We start from the raw sequence: 19,987 nt of genomic DNA, 5'->3' as shown, positions 1-19,987 counted from the left end.
ACCCCATGTGTAAAATGAAATATACTGCTGTATTTTTAATGTTGTGGGCCTATTCTTCTGCTGGAGGCCTTGGACATCTTGATCAGATACATGGCATCATGGATTCTATGAAATACCAACAGAAAAAAAATCAAAACTTGACTGTCCCTGTTAGAAATCATATACTGGGCCATGGTTGGATCTTCCTTCAGGGCAATGATCGAAAACAAACATCAAAACTAACACAAAAATAAGTCACTGAGCACAAAACGAGGCTTCTGCCATGACAATCCCAGTCCCCTGACCTGAACCCTAAAGAAAACTAGTGGGATGAGCTGGGGAGGGGAGGCGCCGGCATGGAGCTGGAGTCTGGGGGATCTGGGGAGGTTCTGCATGAAGGAATGGTCTCTGGGCTCTTGTCAGGTGTTCTCTAAACTCATGAGGCATTGTGGGTGAGGACTTAGAGCTGTTCTCTTGGGAGGGGGAGGTTGCAGAAGGGATTGAGTAAAAGGGTGTGATTACTTGTGAGCAGTGTGTATTAGAAAAAATATTTCTCTCATAATGAAATTTTCCCCAATTTTAAAATTATTATTCTCCAATGAAAGGTTGGCTTTTGTAGATTTTTTAAATTAAAGATCAGAAGTATTAACAATGCAGATTGATTTTCACAGCCGCCTTTGTTCGTGTTTACAAAGGGTGTGAATAATTTTGAGCTCGACTGTATATATACAGTGAGGAGAATGGGTGTTTGAATACCCTGCTGTTTTGCAGGTTCTCCCACTTGGAGGTCATGGAGGGGTCTGAGGTTGTCATCGTGGGTGCGTGTCCTCTGTCAGAGACATAATCTGGAGAAAAATCCAGAAATCACAATGTATGGTTTTTTGGCTATTTGTTTGTATGATACAGCTGCAAATAAGTATTTGAACACCTGTCTATCAGCTAGAATTCTGACCCTCAAAGACCTGTTAGACTGCCTTTAAAATGTCCACCTCCACTCCATTTATTATCCTAAATTAGATGCTCCTGTTTGAGGTCGTTAGCTGCATAAAGACACCTGTCCACCCCATACAATCAGTAAGAATCCAACTACTAACATGGCCAAGACCAAGGAGCTGTCCAAAAACACTAGAGACAAAATTGTACACCTCCACAAGGCTTGAAAGGGCTACAGGGAAATTGCCAAGCAGCTTGGTGAAAAAAGGTCCACTGTTGGAGCAATCATTAGAAAATGGTAGAAGCTAAACATGACTGTCAATCTCCCTCGGACTGGGGCTCCGTGCAAGATCTCATCTCGTGGGGTCTCAATGATCCTAAGAAAGGTGAGAAATCAGCCCAGAACTACACGGGAGCAGCTGGTCAATGACCTGAAAAGAGCTGGGACCACCGTTTCCAAGGTTACTGTTGGTAATACACTAAGACGTCATGGTTTGAAATCAACCATGGCACGGAAGATTTCCCTGCTTAAACCAGCACATGTCCAGGCCTGTCTTAAGTTTGCCAATGACCAGAGGATTCATGGGAGAAAGTCATGTGGTCAGATGAGACCAAAATATAACTTTTTGGTCATAATTACACTAAACGTGTTTGGAGGAAGAAGAATGACGAGTACCATCCCAAGAACATAATCCCTACTGTGAAGCATGGGAGTGGTAGCATCATGCTTTGGGGGTGTTTTTCTGCACATGGGACAGGCCGACTGCACTGTATTAAGGAGAGGATGACCGGCACCATGTATTGTGAAATTTTGGGGAACAACCTCCTTCTTCAGTTAGAGCATTGAACATGGGTCAAGGCTGGATCTTCCAACATGACAATGACCCGAAGCACACAGCCAGGATAACCAAGGAGTGACTCTGTAAGAAGCATATCAAGGTTCTGGTGTGGCCTAGCCAGTCTCTAGACCTAAACCCAATAGAGAATCTTTGGAGGGAGCTCAAACTCTGTGTTTCTCAGCGACAGGCCAGAAACCTGACTGATCTAGAGAAGATCTGTGTGAAGAAGTGGGCCAAAATCCCTCCTGCAGTGTGTGCAAACCTGGTAAAAAAACTACAGGAAACGTTTGACCTCTGTAAGTGCAAACAAAGGCTACTGTACCAAATATTAACATTGACTTTCTCAGGTGTTCAAATACTTATTTGCAGCTGTATCATGCAAATAAATAGTTGGGAGGTCATACATTGTGATTTCTGATTTTTTTTTTTATTGTGTCTCTCATGGTGGACGTGCACCTATGGTGACGGTGTCGGACCCCTCCGTGGTTTCTGGGTGGGAGAGCTTGCAGGGTGGCAGGGTGTTCGAATGCTAATTTTCATCACTGTATATAATCAAAAATATAAAAAAATACTATACCTCTCTCTGTCATAGCTTTACATCTTTTATTGGTCTTTTTTCTTTCTTTCACTTTCTCTTGGCTAGGGAATACGATGCCGTCTACGTATTTTCACGTTGTGGTACTCATGTCATCTCCAGTGAGCCTCATGGTGTCATGGTGTCCACTCATGTTTCAGGCTTCTTGCTGCTCAAATTGGAGTTCCTCTATTGGGGGCCAATCTGTGGGGTTGGGGAGTATGGTCTAGCAGATGTAAAGCAGATACAACATTTAGAAATTCATGATTTTCAGAGACACATCTGAGGAATTTACTTGAACTGCATAATACAATTTTTCACAATAGTAATTTCACAATTTTCATTCCTTTCTTGTACATTGTGCATTACATCAATTGATAATTCCTGCTCATGCTGCCATACCTGCTCCTCAATTCCCCTTCTGTATTTTGTGGATGACATTGCAGGTCTTTACCTGCGATTCATGCTTTCTGATTCGTCCCTGTCCCTGTGTTTGATTGGTGGAGGGCTTGGACTGTTAGGAAAGTGTGGAGGGGACACATTTCCTCTTAACTCTCCCATCTATCAGGAGGATTTAATAGGGATTGTGTTCAGTCCTCTGGGCAGATCAAATTTATCAGCTTTGTGTTTGTGTGTGTCTGTTCATTGGCTCTGCTCTAAAGGGTTGCCAGTGTGCAGAGTGAACCAGGACAGCAAAATCTACTAATCCAGCCACCACTGGGTCGTAAGAGAGGAGTTAGGCAGGTGAGGTCTGGCAACACTTGTTTTTTATTTGATACATACTGTACTGTATCTCTAAAGCATAAAACTGCAACGTTGTGTCTTGCAGCTACGGCGCCCTCTCCTGTCCATACAGAGGGTGCAAGATGAGTCTCGTGGCCGTCAGGGAGCAAGACTCTCAACAACCCGCAGAAGCATTCAGCCAAAGAATAAACCAATTGACAGGGGTGTGTGCTTTTGTGTATAAAATTAATGCTCATAATGCATTGAACATATTTGATCTACACTTTAATTCTAGACTTTAAATGAGGTACATAAAGTCTTTTTAAAACTCCAGCACAGGGTGACCAAAAGAGGTATGTTACTTTCACCGAGACCCAGCAGGAAGCGACTGCCACTCCCAGCCCTAGTGGTGACCTGCCAAGTGGCCCAGAGGTCGAAGGGCAGTGCCATGCTGCAGCAGGACACACTCCATCCGCCCAATCAGAGTCCTCATCACCCAGCATCAAAACTGCACAGCACAGCCCAATGCGGCCACAGGTCTGATTTATAACACAGTTGTGGGTTACAAACATCCTACATACATTTGCAGGCATATGAGTTCCATAATGTATATAGTGAGTTTGGATTGAAGAAAGTACAATTTATTGTAGCTTTGTATTTTCCTAAAACCAGCAGCTTATGAAGCATCTGCTCTGTTTTGACTGTAGGCCTCTCATTGTGAAAATAAAGAAAGGCAAAATCAGGGAAGTGTAAGAAGCAGTTTGTCTCCCACGCCTTCCATCACCTCTGGCTCCACCTCCAGAACTTGCTCCCCTCATCCTCCTCCCCTCCCCGTCCTGGGCACCCCATCTCGACTGGCTCCGACCCAGATCAGAGAAAGTCCAGAGGACGAAGAGACCTCTGGTCTTCTGCAAAACACAGAGACCCCTTCTATTGCTGGAGAAGACAATGGCACAGAGAACCCACTCCTGACCTCACTGCTCACAACCCAAACTCTTTCCTCGCTCCCACTCTCACCTGTCGACCTGGATTTAGATGAGTCTCATGTCTGAGAAAGGTCAGATTCAGGATTTAATAGTACAACACTGACTGTATTATTGTGACAGGAAGTGGAATAACCGGTGATTGTGTGCACAGATTATATTCTTATTTAGTCTGGAGAGTGGAATTTGCAAATACTAGAAGTATTTTATGGATCACTGTGCATAGTTTTATCTAATGACGACAACTTAATTCTTCTGCGTTGCACTATTTGGTCTTTAACAAGCTGTTATTTCTAAATGTTAACATTATAAAGAGTTAATCAGTGTTGTGTCAAAATCATGTATTTACTACAAAAACTGAATGTTATAGAAGTATTCTAAATATTATTCATGAAAGTATTTATTCAGAGAATATATATACAAAATAGATATTTAAAACAACTAGTACACCCTCTATTTTCTAAAAATAAAAGGATTGTAATATTGATGCCAACTATTTGCCAAAATGTATCAATTTGAGAGTTGCCCTTGTATGTGCTCTTCAGCAGGCTTTTCTATTCAGGATCTACATTATAAAAATAAAGCAATGCAGGATTTTAGACCAGAAAAACAAGCAGGAAAACAATTGCAAGTTAAGAAACAATTTTTAAAATTTACTCACTCATTTACTCACCTTTTTTGTTTAAACATGTACAACCTGTTTTACTTGTTGATTTTATTTTAATTGATGGTACAGTATGTTTTATCATTGTTTAAAATGTTAACATACAAAAAAGAAGCCAAGCTAATATAAAAATATGTAATAAATAAATATTAAAATTGAGGCTATTAATAGAATAGTGCTTTGGTGGGCAACTCACAGACTCCCGCGGGCACTGCTCTATTGTATACACGATTTTTGGATAAATGATTATATCCACAAAGATGATGTTACCGCTGACTCTTATAGAAGGAAAAATATAATAGTCAGTGGGTGCCACCAACTGTGTGGTTCCCATAATTTTTCAAAATGTCTTCATACAGGTTCATAATAACATGAGAGTCAGTAAATAATGACAGAATTATCATTTTTAGGTGAACTATCCCTTTAAGTCAGTTTTTTGTTGTTGTTATTCTTAGTTTAAAGATTTTTGCCTAAAATAACCCAGAAATATACAGTATAACCATTACCTCTGATAATGTGTTTAGATTATAAAGGGTTGCAGGGGCCTATTTAAAATAGAGAGTGACCATGTGTGTATATGCTTTTTTGTGCGCTTGATGGGTATGTTGTTTGTCGGTACTGTGCTGCTATCTGCTGGATTTGTGCAATAATAAACTATGATGAAAATATAAATATAGTTTTTGTTGGTTGATTATTCACTATTAAAAATATAGGTTCTTTACAATGCAGTGTCGAACCAAAAATTGTTCTGCTATGGCATTGCTGTGAAGAACCTTTTAAGCACCTTTTTTTTAAAAGTGCTCATGCATTGCAGTATAAACAATGGGTCTCATTCGCTAATAATTGCGTACTTTTTTCGTATTTATATGCACAAATGAACTTCTCACGACAACTTTTCGCATAATTCACAACACGTGCGTATGCACATCAATTTGTTCTTATACTTGTTCTTACGTTAGTGAATTTGAAGTGTTCTACGTGAGCGTCCGCATGCAAAAGCTTGGTAATTTGCATAAAACACGGCCAAACCAGGGTATGCACATGACGTCACCGTCGGCGAGAGAGACTGCGGTTACGCCCATTGAGTGGTAAACGACAGAGCGGCAGCATTTGAGTACAGCGTGACATCGTCGAAAACACAATAAAAACTCGTTGAAACAGCTGTTGTGTGCGATATACTGTACTAACATATTAACAAGAATTCGGAGCTATCAATTTAAAGATTGCCAAAGAACACCGAAAGGAGAAGTAAATTGATCGTCCATTCCAACGTCCACAGACCACAGGTGGGGTCACTATCAAGCAGAGGTTTTACTTTCTACTTAAAAGTATTTTTTTTAAGTATTTGTATTTTATCCGTGTTCTTCTTTGGAAAACATACATTCCAAAGCATATTATCATAATTTTTAGTACTCTATACCATTTAATAAATAATAAGTTTTTGTTTTAAATTTAATATTTAAGCACATTAATGTACTTTTACTCAAGAAAAAGTACACAGTTTAAATGTAATTAGGTATAAAATAAATTTTAAACCCAGCCTTTAAGAAGAAAAAAGTGGATCGCTGACTACGGTTCCCCCTAGTGGGCGCAGTTCTACTAATAGTAGTACTATGAATGTTGTCTGTTTCCACTTTTGTGTCTTTAAACACTCGTTTTTTTGGGTCGACAGCTTATAAAAAACTTATTTCTGGTTTTTTTTGCTTGTTAGCTGTACACCCTGTCACACAGCAGCTACTATTTTTACTTTCTACATAAAAGTAAAATTTTAAGTATTCGTATTTTATCAGTGTTTTTCGTAAAAGTACACAATTTTTATGTAACTAGGTATTAAATCAATTTTAATATGCAATATAAAAGGAATACACAGTATGATTCTATGCTTTAGAATGTGAACACTTTTAGTAAAGTAATTTTTCCCAAGACGAACACTCTGATAAAGCACAGATGCTTGGAAAATTTACTAAAATACTCAAGTAGTGTCCGCTCTGGTTATAAGCCAGAAATGACAAGGAGGCAGCCTTTCGCAATACAATGGAGACGGATGGATTGTTTTCACCCCCCTGGGCGTGGTTTTCAGGTTATGACGCGTTGCGCGCTGTCTCTATGGCTTTCCGCAGCGCGCTGCAGGTCAACATAAAGTTTTAGAGCAGTTTGTCACCGAAGCAAAAAAAATCCATATTTATTATCGGTAAAGTTCAGTTTTGCTTTGCATTGGAATACCAATATATATTCATCACAATTATAAAATACATGCTACATACCAAGACATTTTTATGTCTTATGTGATGTGCTACATGCTGTAGTTGAATACATGACAGTTCAAACATATTGTGTATAGGCTCAGAATGTGCAGTGCTGTGGTCCACCAGAATTCAGAACCAATTCTAAAAATAACTTAACAGATGTATTGGCTGGCGCAGAAGAGCTAGACACGACAACAAATGCCAACCAAAATAGTTTATTTGTAGAAAATAGACAATACTTGGAACTTGGAAACGTGGAATGTGATTCCATCAGTAACTCTTCTATTTTTTGGACAGAAATGTCTCAAGGAGTTTAAAGAGCTTTTCTTCTCTAGCAGCAGCCTCTTTATCTCTCCTCTCCTCTCTTTCTCGATACTCCTTTTCCTGTCTCTCTTCTCTAGCAAGCATTTCTTTCTCCCAACGCTCCTCTCTTGCAAACATTTCTTCTTCCCTTCTCCTCTCCCTCTCCAGCACTAGTCTCTCTCGCTCCTCTTCCCTCTCTGCAGCCCTCCGGTCTCTTTCCACCTCTCTCTCTGCAGCGCGTCTGTCTCTCTCATCCTCTCTAGCTGCGGCTCGTCTGTCTCTCTCATCCTCTCTCTCTGTCGTTTGCCTCTCTCGTTCCTCCTGTAGCCTCTCTATCTCCCGTAGGGCCATCACCCAATCTTCTGCTTTTCTCTGCTTAACAGGTGGAGAATCCTGAGCAGATGAGGATATGTGGACAGGTGTAATGAAAGGATTTAGGGTGATCTCGCTACTTAGGGCTCCATCCATGATTGCGTACCACTTCCAGGTCGTGATTCCTGTATCTCCCCCAACCATATGAAGACTTTTGAGGTCCTGAAAAAATGATCAAAAGCAAATTCACTACTTAAACTGAAATCATATCAAACCTTACAGTTACATATAAGGGTGCTGTGTGTCATAACTAAGTGGCACCAAACAGATTTGCAAAAATAGATACTAGAAAAAAATAGAAATAAATAAAAATAGAATTAAAGGTGCCGTAGAATGTCAAACTGTATTTACCTAGGGATAGATGATTAATAAGAGTTCTGTACATGGTAATGACATATTGTGTGCCACACGATTGTTTTCTCCTTATGTAAACCATACACATTCAAAAGACTACTGAAAAACAGGCCAATCTCAACATAACACAGACTGTGACGTTACAGTCGTGATGTACGCCACCAACATTAAATTACACATTAAATAAGTTACAATGTCGTTACAACACAAAAAACAAAGTTGTGACTGCTGAGTTAGCGCTATATGCTACTTAATGATATATGCTAACATTTAGGCTGATGTTCTACTATTGATGTTACAGTTTTGTTTTGCAGGTCTATACTGAAAAAAAAAAACGTACCACTTAGAAACATCCATTTCCAATCTTCGAGTAATTAATTATTCCTCAACATCTGAATCTTCATCTGATACAGGCATGTGAGGTCTGTTTGTATACACACACAGAGCTACAGAAATGAGCTGCTCTGAGAAACATCCAATCAGAGCAGAGCTCAACATTATTATTAAATAAAGTAATAACAGCCCATTTCATTCTAGGAACAAATCCTAGGGTTGTAAATGGACATGTAAAACTGTTTCTGGATCATTTTTGCACTTAATAGTCACATAGCTTCTATGTAGATATCAAAGAACAGTGTAACATGTTGTATCAATGCATTCTTTGGCACCTTTAATTCATTATAATGCATTAGCTAAACACAAACAAGAGTTACTTTAACCCTCAAACGCTTCTTGTTTTCCGTTTACACTACTGGCCCTTGGGGTCTATATGACCCCAAAATTGAAAGCATAATTGTAAGAAAAATATACATTTTCAATAATACAAATATATATTTTTTTTGTTTACTTCTCATCTATACTATAAAGCTGTGAGAGATTTGAAGTACTTTTGTACCTGTTTACCACTAAATTCCTCAACTACACCATTAGCTTGCCTGAAAAATATTAAATTTTTATGAAAATTCACATAAATTATGATCTAATTTGATTTTTATGAATCTAAATTTTATTTAAATTGTTTTTAGATATTGATCTAGATTTTGAATTCAGCCATCTGTTTTTAGAAAAAAACATAAAAGAATTACAGTTTAGGAATTAAACCATTTCGACCAGCAGATGCCCATAGAGACCCATTCATTTCACTGGATGTGCCCAACTGCTCAAATCACTACTTTAGCGATACATTTTGTGACTTTACGTTTATATAAACATTAGAAAGAACATAAAAATTAAATATTATGTCAAATAGTAATTTTTTGTAGTTTTTGATGCATTTTGAAATGTCTGTTTTTACAAAATGCCACATAAAATTGACTGAGTGTAAGTGTGTGTGTCTTTGTGCATACATTTTTTTGCATTTCCCATTCATTTTAATTGGGGTCATATTGATCCCAAGGGACAGATTAATAAAAAATGTTTTACATACCTTTAGGAACAACCAAATCAAGCCCAGTTTTTTGTGTATGTAAAGATAAATTATTTAAGAAAAGTCAAAATAATGTATATCTCTGAAATGAAGGGAACCTTTTTATTAACTAATGAAATGTCGTTTGGGGTCATATAGACCCCAAGGACCGTTTGAGGGTTAAAAAATATGTCTGCAAATCCTGTAAAGATCCCGTAAAGACAAGTGATCTTGCACTTGGTGGATTTTTTTTGCAGCATCATAAAGTTATCCCATGAATTTCTCAACCTCAAGCCATCCGAGACATATGTCCATCATCTTTCAGAAGAACACATTTGGATTTACTTCGGTAAATGTCCTATCTTCCTAGCTTTATAAAGATAGAAAACAAGGATCAGGGAACAAGTTTTGACTTTAAAGCCCAAAAAAGTGCATCTATCCTTCACAGAAGTAATCCACCCCAATGGGTTAATAAAGGTCTTCTGCGTCTTAACTTTAACACTCCCTTACAGCATTGTTTTTGCCTATGTTCACACAGAATGCGTTCTGGAAATGTTATGGCAATGTTACTAGGTCCCCTTGGGGTTTGAATGGAGGTTGGAGCCAGCTGCAAATGGGCGGGTCAGCCTAAGGAGGGTGGGACTTAATTGGGCTGTAAAGGGCCCATATTTATTAAGCTTCTCAAAGTGCCATTTTAGTCTTAAGTGCTGAAAATTCATGAAATTTACTCCTACTTTTAAACTTAAAGGTGCATTGTTTTATCTCTTGACAGAAATGCAATATAAGATACATAAACTATATTATAAGTGGTGTATAAAGACCTTACATAATGAACTGTATTGTTTTTATTACCTTAGAATGAGCTGTTTTATTTACATACACTGCGGGTCCCCTTACATAGAAGTCACTGGCATTTTTCTACAGTAGCCCTAAACGGACAAACTGTTCTACAGAGCGCGTTTCTTCCCTACGTTGTCTCATATATATAAACCATAGCGATGTTTTAAAGTATGAGGGCTTGACATAAACTACACTATGGTCATGTAAACAGACTCGAAACAGCAAGTATTCAGTTAAAGGCCGCAAGGCAAGCCACTTGTATCGTGAAATCCAGCCTACTTGCGGCGTGCGCTTCCTCCCAGTTGAAGGTCTGGGCATAAGCTCCTCCCACCTGCAGGTTTTCGGTTTGCAGCAATATTTGCTTTACGTTAGCAATCCAAAAATCACTTGCCGGCAATTATATAGAAAGTTTCTGGGATCAACGTGATTTGTGAAAGGGGTTTTATATTCTTTTGCAACAAAATGTTGACCACCATTCATGGCACTTAAAAGCTAGGAGGTGCCAGGACATCATTTAATATAACTCTCCAACTGTGTTCATTTGTGAAGAAAGTTCACAAACACACCTAGGGTGGCACGGGGGTGAGTAAATTATGGGATCATTTCCTGGTCAAATATTCCTCTAAGCATAAGTAAATGATGAGAATATTCAGTACATTTTGGAGTGAATTATTCCTTTAAGATAACAATTTATTAAATACATCACCTTGTACTTCTGCTTCAGATTCTCCCACTTTTTTCTAACCCATGCAGGAGTCACTTTCCCTTCCAGCTGTTTTTCTTTCACATACAGCCTGCGGATTGAAAGAGTACAGCATGTAAAAATGTAATGCGATGAAGGTATCCAATAAAAGATTGGTTTCACTCACTCAAAAGCTTTGATGGCTGCATTTCTCCTTCCTGTAAACAGGTTGCTGTTACTGACCCTCCATATGATCAAATCTGCCGTGTTTGCATCACTCCCTAAAAGCACAGACCCGATAGTTAAAGTGATTTTTCTGTTTACTCCTACTTAAAACTGTAATTAATCGCATACATTAGTTAATTTAAGGTGCATCAGCTGGTTATTAATTGGTGCTGCAATTTCTTCTACTAGTAATAATTAAATCAACAAATTATTTCACACACCAAAAGCCATTGTGTCATGAAAACAACATGCTACTTGCATTTAGAGACTTCTTCAGATCCCATTTTAGTTTTTTGTTTTGTTTGGCAGCATTATGCTTTCTTCTGTGCTGGGCACTCTGTGAATGTCAATGGACTAAAACGTATTACCGCCCCTATAGTATGGAGGACGAAGTGGACGTACAGATTATTTTGTTTCGTACCATGAACGCTTTTACTTACAACACTATATTACAAATGATAACAGGAGGAGCAATAAAACAGTAACAACTGTTATTATATTTGATGAAATGTTCTGATCGAATTTCAATTTTCAGTTATGTTTTTAAAAAAAGCCAACGCATATGTGTATTTTGTCCAGCAGGGGCGATGTAGCGATGAGAAGACACGGAACGGAAATAACGTCAGAAGCAGGAACATCTAACAGCGCTTGAAAGAAACTGTGTAGTCACCGTGTGTGTGTCCGGTGTATTGCAGTAATAAACATAATTTAATCGAATCGTTCACATTTAAATTACCACACAGGCCTTCACAGCGGTATCAACTTTAATATCTGTCATCATGGTAAGAGTTTTTGAAAAAATTAAGTGTGTTTGCTGGGAATGATTGTGTCTATTAGCACTTAGCTCGATTTCATCTCGTCTTTTTTATGTTGTATTAAAAGTTATTTATTCTACATGCAGCCTGTTTTGCTTTTTATTAAGCCTTTACAGATTGATTGCTAAGTGGTATATATGCACAGAAAGCTTTAGTTGTATGGAATCAGTATTGTTGTGTTGTATTTTTAATAGATCACATTAAAACGAAACTAATAGTGTTGCAGAGTAACCTCTCTGGGCCAAAATGTGGAATTGAGTGTATGAACGTATGCTAATGTTTGGGTTGAGTATATGCAGTTATCTAGTAATAAAAGTGTAAACATAAAAAATGTAAATGCATGATTAAATATTAATTGCTGTTTATTAATTATTATTACATTGTTTGATAATTATGTACTTAATAGTCTAGGCCGATTGCATGGAAAATGAATGACTTGATATGTGTGTTTAATATAGGATTGTTGTCATTTGGTCTCAGTATTGTTTTCTGCTTGTAGTCTATTATGTCATATAATGGAGGTGCCGTCATGGCGATGCGTGGAAAGAACTGTGTGGCAATAGCATCAGACCGAAGGTTTGGTATTCAAGCCCAGCTGGTTACCACTGACTTTCAGAAGATTTTCCCCATGGGAGACAGACTCTACATTGGGCTGGCAGGCTTGGCCACAGACGTACAGACAGTGTAAGTATATCTAAATGCATTGTATATTATAAAGCTAGACATAAGAATTCTTATTGCTTATTGGGTTTGCGTGTATTGACACCAAAGGATTTGTTTGCTTTTCTGTGGCCTAGTGTTTTCATGTCTTGTTTCTGTTATTCTTCATAGAGCTCAAAGGCTGAAGTTCCGCTTGAACCTGTATGAGCTGAAAGAGGGTCGACAGATTAAGCCAAAGACCTTCATGAGCATGGTGTCCAATCTTCTGTACGAGAGGAGGTAAAAACTGCACTTCTGTCTCTGTAATTATTATTAATGCAACAACAAACACATTTTACACCTTCTTGTCTAAACACTCTAAATTTCAGCTACAAAACTATCAGTCCACACAAAAAATAACTTGCATTTTATTAAAGTTGTATTTTAAACGTTTACATTTATTTACAATTGAATAAAATGCATCGTATTTTCTGTCAATACATTTTCAGTGCACTGGACAATAGATAGTTTAGTAGTTTCACATTTAATTTAAAAGTAGATTATTACTGCTGATCATAGATATGTACACTAGATGTTGCCTTGGCTACGACAGTTCATTGGACCAAATGCGTCAACTAGAGATGCCATCTTGAAACAGGGGAACCCCGCATCAGCGTCATTGTAGGCAATGGTGTAACCGAAATAAAATCACCATAAATCGTCATGAATGCGATTTTCTTGGTTTTCTTTTGCGTTTCTGCACGAGAGCGCCCCCTGGCTTTTGGATGTAGTGGCATTTCGCTGTAATTCATTGAGAAGCATAGCAAGCATTATCGGCCGATCGATCGGAGCATCCCTAGTAGCTACAAGACCCCTATTCTAAGATGGTGGCGGTTTTCAAGGCGACATCTAGTGTATATATCTATGACTGCTGATAATATGTGTCTAGAAAAAATCGGGACCACTCTTAAATGAAAAGTGAAATATTTTTGACATAACTTTTGAATTTAAATCAAATTTGGTAATGAATGTTTGATGTCATGTGCTATTTCACTATTAAGAGAAGAGAGAATGCACAATGGGTGCTTCTCCATATGCTTCCTCGCTCCTACCTCCTACGACCCAGAAACCGATCGAGCCCCGCCATCTTGTAGGACATGTCAATTCTTTAATTGCACCACGAGGAGTGAGGAATGAGGAGTTAGGAGGCTTTCTGAGAAGTCATGAGCGAGGATACGCCGAAGTGTTTTATTAACTAAACCTGACGCACATATAAATCTCCTCCCTTTCACATCGTCACGTCTTTAAACACACATAAATGTTGGTGTTAATCATTAAATTATTGTAAATGTAGACTCGTTTCAGACAGTATATTTAATTTTATGTATAAATACATTTTAAATTAAAAAGGCAATTAAACCAATGTATTTAACTTTATTTTTCTTGTTAAATATTTGGGGGTTTAATGCCCTTGATAATTTGATAACAGAGAATGAACATTATAGCCTACAGAGAGTGAGGAATGAGGATATGCCATCTCACTTAATACTTCGTCTCCTCCGTCCAAGGAAAGGAACCGAGGATGCACAAATAAGAATTGAGAAGCACCCCACATGTGGTGCTGTGGCCGCATTGTTTTGGGGTATCTGTGTGGGTTCCAGCGCCATCCAGCGGGCCAATCCCGAACCGCAACCAACCTCAACCTCAAAACCGCCAAAGGACAAACATGTAATCGTCCAAGACAACAGCTGCGTCCAAATACCCACACTTGTGGTCTTTTTGCTTGACTACTTGCATGGCGTGTTTCCTGTGTTTGGTTGTGTTGTAGTGGGGGTGATGATCCCAAGCTTGCATGCAGAACCACCCACCATCGGACACACTTCCCAAATGTTAAAATGTCAATCCAGGTGGCAGCAATTTGCATCAAAATATATTCGTTTTTTTATTTACTTTAAACTTATATTTAACAATTTTAAGTTTTTCTCTAAATAAAATGAACACATAAATGTGAAACTTTCAAAAGCAAAATTCCTTGCACCTGATAAAAAACCTTTTCATTTTGCATGCAGCTTTAAAGTTTATTGTTTATTCAGTAGTCCCTGAATAAAACGGCTTATTCTAAGGTAATAATAACAATACAGTTTATTATGTAAGGTCTTTAAACACCATTGAAAAAATAGTTATGTATATTATATTGCATTTCTGCCAAGAGATTCTTCTTGAAGGAATAGTCCATTTTCTTAAAAGAAAAATCCAGATAATTTGCTCACCACCATGTCATACGGGGTGTTGGTGTCTTTCTTTGTTCGGTCGAGAGGAAGTTGTGTTTTTTGGGGAGAACATTGCAGGATTTTTCTCATTTTAATGGACTTTGGTAGACACCAACAATCAATACTTAACTCAACACTCAACAGTTTTCAAAGTTTCAAAGGACTATAAACAATCCCAAACGAGGCATAAGGGTCTTATCTAGCAAAATGATTGTCATTTTTGACAATAAAAATAAAAAATATGCACTTTTAAACCACAATTTCTCGTCTAGATCTGGTCCTGAAAGCGTCAGCGTGACCTCACGCAATACGTCATGACATCAAGAGGACGAACGCGAAACTCCGCCCCAGTGTTTACAAGTGTGTTGAAAGAGTACCGTTGAGGGTTGTGCCATTAGACGATAGTATCGTGTATCGACGATCTTCAGACATATCCCAATGACAGGCTTTCATGGCGATAGTCATGACGATTTGGCGAATGGTTATTATTATCATCATTGTTTTACATTAACATCCACATTGCACGCTTTTCCTCGCATGAGGGTTTGTGGGCTTCACTTTAAGCGGAGAGCTTGAAAATAGAGAATTCCTTCTTGCACATACCTGCACTTGATGCGCGCGTCTTGGACCCCTTCTAGCACTAAATCCAGCGCGCCGCGTCAGGAGCAACTGCGCTTCTCTCTGTCTCACGTGCACACGATCTCGCATCTGTCCGAAGCCTAAACATAAACTAAAGTAGTAATCCTGTATTTGTTCAGTTTAATGCGTTTCATGTGAGCTGATGCAAACTTTACTTTTTGTTTAAAATATGACCGCTGCATATTGGCGCCTCTCTGACTCTCGCGGACGTCCAGAGAGCTGCGCTCTCTCCGAAGTCAGATCACTATTAATCCTGTATATGATATGCATTTCAAGTAGTTGTAGCAACACGTTCCCTGTGTTTAAAATATAATCTCGTTCCGTTGGACCAATGTGTTTAAAAAGGAACCTCTGAGAACACCACTGCTTGACACGTGTAGCCTTCTGCAACAGCACTAAACAAATGGATTGAATGGTTTGTATGTGCGCGCATGTGTGTATGTGTGCGCAGATGCATGTTTTTACAGTTATTAAGTAATCATGGTTAGGGTTTTAATGACGCGCTCGCATTAATGGCATCAGTTTTAAGAAGGTTGCGGTCATGACGGTGTTGCTCTTGTTCTTTTTTGTCCACCAATCAAGTGACTTGTTATAATGAGTAAAAAATTAACAAACAAAAAAAATAAGTAAACTACTGCCCCACCCCTCGATACTATCGTGTATCGCCGATCTCACAGGCTGACGATAGGACGATCTCAAAATGGGGCATATCGCTGTTGTATGTGGAATCATACTAATTAATGTCTTTGTGTCAGTTTATTGTTTAAAATGGTCCGCAAATGTGCGTTTTATATATGTAACACGTGACCTCACTACGTCACTACGCATTTACGTGAGGTCGCGCTGGACCGGATCTAGACGAGAAATTGTGGTTTTATTTTTATTGTCAAAAATGACAATCGTTTTGCTAGACAAGACCTTTATGCCTTGTTTGGGATTGTTTATAGTCCTTTGAAACTGTTAAGTGTTGGGTATTGATTGTTGGTGTCTATTAAAGTCCATTAAAATGAGAAAAATCCTGCAATGTTTTCCTCAAAAAACATAATTTCTTCTCGACTGAACAAAGAAAGACATGAACATTTTGGATGACATGGTGGTGAGTAAATTATCTGGATTTTTCTTTTAAGAAAGTGGACTATTCCTTTAAAGTTCCACATGGCACCTATAAAGGGCATGCCAAGGGTGCACTGTTGGACATTAATAGTGTCGTGACATGCAGTGCACACTATAACCTAAAAAAGCTCAAATTTCGTAATCAACATAAATGATTCTTACTAACTAAGAATTGAATAAGTTGTATTTGTTAAAGAAGCACTGCATTATTAACTGTAGTGGTGGTGGTGATGTGGATAAATTTATGGATGAACTGCCTCAGAGAGTTTACAGCACTGTATTAATATGCTATGAAGTTACTGGATGACCACCCTGCCAATTTATAGTGTACACAATGTTAAGCATTTTTTTTCTCTGCACCATTGCAAACCATTTCTCAGGTTTGGGCCTTACTATATTGAGCCTGTGATTGCTGGTTTGGACTCAAAGACCTTTGAACCCTTCATCTGCTCTCTTGACCTTATCGGATGCCCCATGGTAACAGAAGACTTTGTCGTCAGCGGCACTTGCTCAGAGCAGATGTACGGCATGTGCGAGTCCCTATGGGAACCTGACATGGTGAGTGAACCGAACAACACAGTAGGGGGCAGTAGTGGTAATATTATCTAAACCTGGATGTTGAATTTGTTGTTGGTTGTGTTCTGTAGGAACCAGAGGACTTGTTTGAGACCATCTCACAGGCCATGCTGAATGCCGTTGACAGAGATGCAGTGTCTGGAATGGGCGTCGTTGTTCATGTCATGTAAGTATTATTAAATGTCCTGTCTCTTAAGCCCTTTTCAGAGAGAGATTACGGAAAATGTGTCGGGATTTGTCAGGGATCATTTGATTTGTGGTTCATTCACGCTGACAATGATTTTCCGGAATATGTGCGTGCATTCACACACGTACCATAAAAATCCCGTAAAAGACACGTCGTATATTTTTACCACAGTCTCTGAAGTTTGCTTATTATCCATTTCTCTCTCTAGAAACCACATGCGTGTATTTTAGTTTTTGACAAGATCATAAGGAGCGTGTGATGCGCTGTTCTGTCATGCTGGTGAAAGATCTCAGCTTCAGCGCGGATAGTGACAAGCTCCCTGATCTCTGCTTCAGTCCAGTTTGCCGTCATTTCTCGATGTGAATGTTGATCTGCATTTTAGATTCTGTCAAAGAGCTAAACCATAACTCGCGATGACGTGCGTCCTCACTACGGCATGCCCCTTACAGCATTGTTTCTGCATCTTGTTTACACAGAATGCTTTCCGTGTATATTACGGCAATGTTACTAGGCCCTCTTTATGGGAGCAATTCCAGAACATTTACGGGACGGTTTTGCGTTCACACAGAAATCTGTGTGAATAAAGTTTTATACTACGTTGACATTAGTGCGTTTTTATTTTAAAACGCATTACTTTTGCTACGCAAAATTTCTCCCACTCCAGAGTTTTCAACCCTCATAAACGGAGACTTTTGTAAACGCTGCAGAGTAGACCCTGTTTAAGTTTGAAAATTTAGAATTTCAGCTGTTCAGTCTCTTTTTAAGCACATTGTGTTTTTATTCAAGATACAAACACCCAAAACAAGTGCATAAGTACTATGATAAATGTTTTCATCACTAATGAGAACATATAACGTCACCTGTGACATTGTGCATCGTTTTGAAAATGAAAGTGATATTATAAACAGCTGTTTAGTTAATTAGAACCTTTTTTTAATTATCTAACTAGTATAATTACTTTTTTCAGTGTTTAATTGGTTTGTAACTGAGAATAGAGTTAAAGGAATAGTCTATCATTTTTCCATATTAAACTATGTTATTACCTTAACTAAGAAGAGTTGATGCATACCTCTATCATCTTAGGGCGTGCACCTAAGCGCTGTGGCGCGCGGCGACACTTTGATAGCATTTAGCTTAGCCCCATTCATTCAATGGTACTATAAGAGGAACTATATTGTATGGTGGAATAGCACTTTTGGGAGTACTTCAACTCGCCTGAAAAATCCGCTCCCCTTCTCCCTCTCATGATGAGAGGGAGAGTGTTACTGCGACCAAAGTGCTATTCCGCCATACAATATAGTTCCTCTTTTAAATCCGCTTAGAAAAGCGCTACGTTTTATTTTGTGCCACCATACTTGCTCGTATAACTACTCGTCTTAAATAGGAAAAACGTTGATGTGTTTGGTCACTTCTAACTTTATCTCTGTTTGGTATCATTGAATGAATGGGGCTAAGCTAAATGCTATCAAAGTGTCTCTGCGCGCCACAGCGCTTACGTGCACGCACTTAGATGATGGAGGTATGTATCAACTCTTCTTGGTCAAGGTAACAACATAGTTTAATATGGAAAATGGATAGACTATTTCTTTAAGGGCATTGATTTTGTTAACTATCAAAACTGTTTGTGTAGCTCAACTCATAGAACAAAGATCATGGGTTCAGTCCCAGTAAACGCACATACTGATAGAAGAAAATGAAATTTGAAGTTTAAATCCACTTTGTCAATATGGATAAACGCATTTGCCAAATGTTAAACTAGGTGTTTTTTTTTCATATTTTAAGTTAAATTTCATTGAGCTCATGTATGTTTTATTTTACAGAGAGAAGGATAAGATCACCACACGCACCCTGAAGGCCAGAATGGACTAGACAAAACTACTGCTACACTTCCTCTTTTTGTACTTAAATAGAATTTGCCTCAGCCCATTTGTCACCAATAATATTCAGTTGTTCAATAAACATTTATGACATTTACTTAAGTTTTCTATTTATTTTTCTACAGTAGTTTTTCACCCTGGATGATTTAACTTAAAAAATTAGGGCATTTTTTGTCAAAAAAAAAATCTGTTTTGTAATGTGATTTTAGATATGCTTTTGAGGTACCATAACTGTAACATTTTATATTTAAACTTTTACAGTAAGATTACCAAAATGTGCTGCTTTTACCAAATCACAGGCAGCCTTTAAATGAATCACATATTAGTAGACAGATTGGTATACAAAAATTTGATTCAGGTGTCTCTTGATTCTTATGTTTTTGTATACTACCTACAAAGGCAGCATATTTTAGATTTCAAACACAAGACAAATTTTGAATAACCAAATAAATAAGGGAATGTATGCAAGAATGGTTAACACAGAGACATAATTGGTCAAATCAATCAAGCCACTAAAAAAGTAAAGTATAACTTAGCCCATGTTAGGGGCAAGCAGTCATATGTCAGTGAGGTTGCTTATACAAAAACTTAAACACAGAGTTAAGCAAAAAGCCTCTGTAAAGATCAGTGGCGGCTCGTGACTGCTCATCCGAGGGGCGCTAATTCAAAATATGTGTTTGGAGTGTCTTGTGTTGCTTGGGTTTCAAATATGTGTTTGTTGCATCGTGTGAACCATGTGCATCACGTGT

The 19,987-nt window shown here is 38.3% G+C and overlaps 3 protein-coding genes across 4 annotated transcripts in view; 2 read left to right on the top strand and 1 right to left on the bottom strand.

The window, feature by feature from the left end:
* The window catches only part of unc80 (unc-80 homolog (C. elegans)), a 72,760-nt gene extending 67,393 nt beyond the window's left edge, over positions 1 to 5,367 (top strand). Inside the window, exons 61-64 of the mRNA XM_073870887.1 lie at positions 2,988 to 3,069; positions 3,155 to 3,272; positions 3,383 to 3,585; positions 3,756 to 5,367. Of these exons, the coding sequence (XP_073726988.1) occupies positions 2,988 to 3,069; positions 3,155 to 3,272; positions 3,383 to 3,585; positions 3,756 to 4,100 (748 nt within the window). The 3' untranslated portion in view covers positions 4,101 to 5,367. The remainder of the gene's footprint in view (positions 1 to 2,987; positions 3,070 to 3,154; positions 3,273 to 3,382; positions 3,586 to 3,755) is intronic.
* Positions 5,368 to 7,140: 1,773 nt separating this feature from the next.
* LOC129450405 (uncharacterized) lies at positions 7,141 to 11,603 on the bottom strand. 2 transcript variants are annotated; one of them, XM_055213129.2, is made up of 4 exons: positions 11,344 to 11,603; positions 11,085 to 11,178; positions 10,922 to 11,009; positions 7,141 to 7,778 (listed from the first exon to the last, which is right to left on the bottom strand). In XM_055213129.2, exons 1-4 carry the CDS (start codon positions 11,381 to 11,383, stop codon positions 7,224 to 7,226), a joined length of 777 nt encoding a protein of 258 aa, XP_055069104.2. In that variant the 5' UTR covers positions 11,384 to 11,603; the 3' UTR covers positions 7,141 to 7,223. The 2 variants fall into 2 exon arrangements, with proteins under 2 accessions (XP_055069104.2, XP_055069106.2); XM_055213131.2 differs by having other exon boundaries at positions 11,085 to 11,174; positions 11,378 to 11,603.
* A 126-nt stretch (positions 11,604 to 11,729) lies between these two features.
* Positions 11,730 to 19,335, top strand: psmb3 (proteasome 20S subunit beta 3). The gene is made up of 6 exons (XM_055213128.2): positions 11,730 to 11,904; positions 12,437 to 12,621; positions 12,769 to 12,876; positions 16,979 to 17,156; positions 17,246 to 17,340; positions 19,182 to 19,335. The coding sequence occupies exons 1-6, from the start codon at positions 11,902 to 11,904 to the stop codon at positions 19,228 to 19,230; spliced, it is 618 nt and encodes a 205-aa protein (XP_055069103.1). The 5' UTR covers positions 11,730 to 11,901; the 3' UTR covers positions 19,231 to 19,335.
* Positions 19,336 to 19,987: the final 652 nt, after the last annotated feature.

The sequence above is a fragment of the Misgurnus anguillicaudatus genome, chromosome 8, assembly GCF_027580225.2.
Source record: "Misgurnus anguillicaudatus chromosome 8, ASM2758022v2, whole genome shotgun sequence".
Lineage (NCBI taxonomy): Eukaryota > Metazoa > Chordata > Actinopteri > Cypriniformes > Cobitidae > Misgurnus > Misgurnus anguillicaudatus.
The sequence above is the reverse complement of the archived record's forward strand: the minus strand, read 5'-3'. Positions and strand labels throughout refer to the sequence as shown.

Coding starts and splice junctions, on each gene's coding strand:
- LOC129450405 (XM_055213129.2), bottom strand. CDS start 11,383: ATGCAAGTAGCATGTTGTTTTCATGACACAATGGCTTTTG. Junction 11,010..11,084: donor GCAGCCATCAAAGCTTTTGA/GTGAGTGAAACC, acceptor TTCAATCCGCAG/GCTGTATGTGAAAGAAAAAC. Junction 7,779..10,921: donor ATCTGAAGCAGAAGTACAAG/GTGATGTATTTA, acceptor TCATTTTTTCAG/GACCTCAAAAGTCTTCATAT.
- psmb3 (XM_055213128.2), top strand. Junction 12,622..12,768: donor GCCACAGACGTACAGACAGT/GTAAGTATATCT, acceptor TATTCTTCATAG/AGCTCAAAGGCTGAAGTTCC. Junction 12,877..16,978: donor AATCTTCTGTACGAGAGGAG/GTAAAAACTGCA, acceptor ACCATTTCTCAG/GTTTGGGCCTTACTATATTG.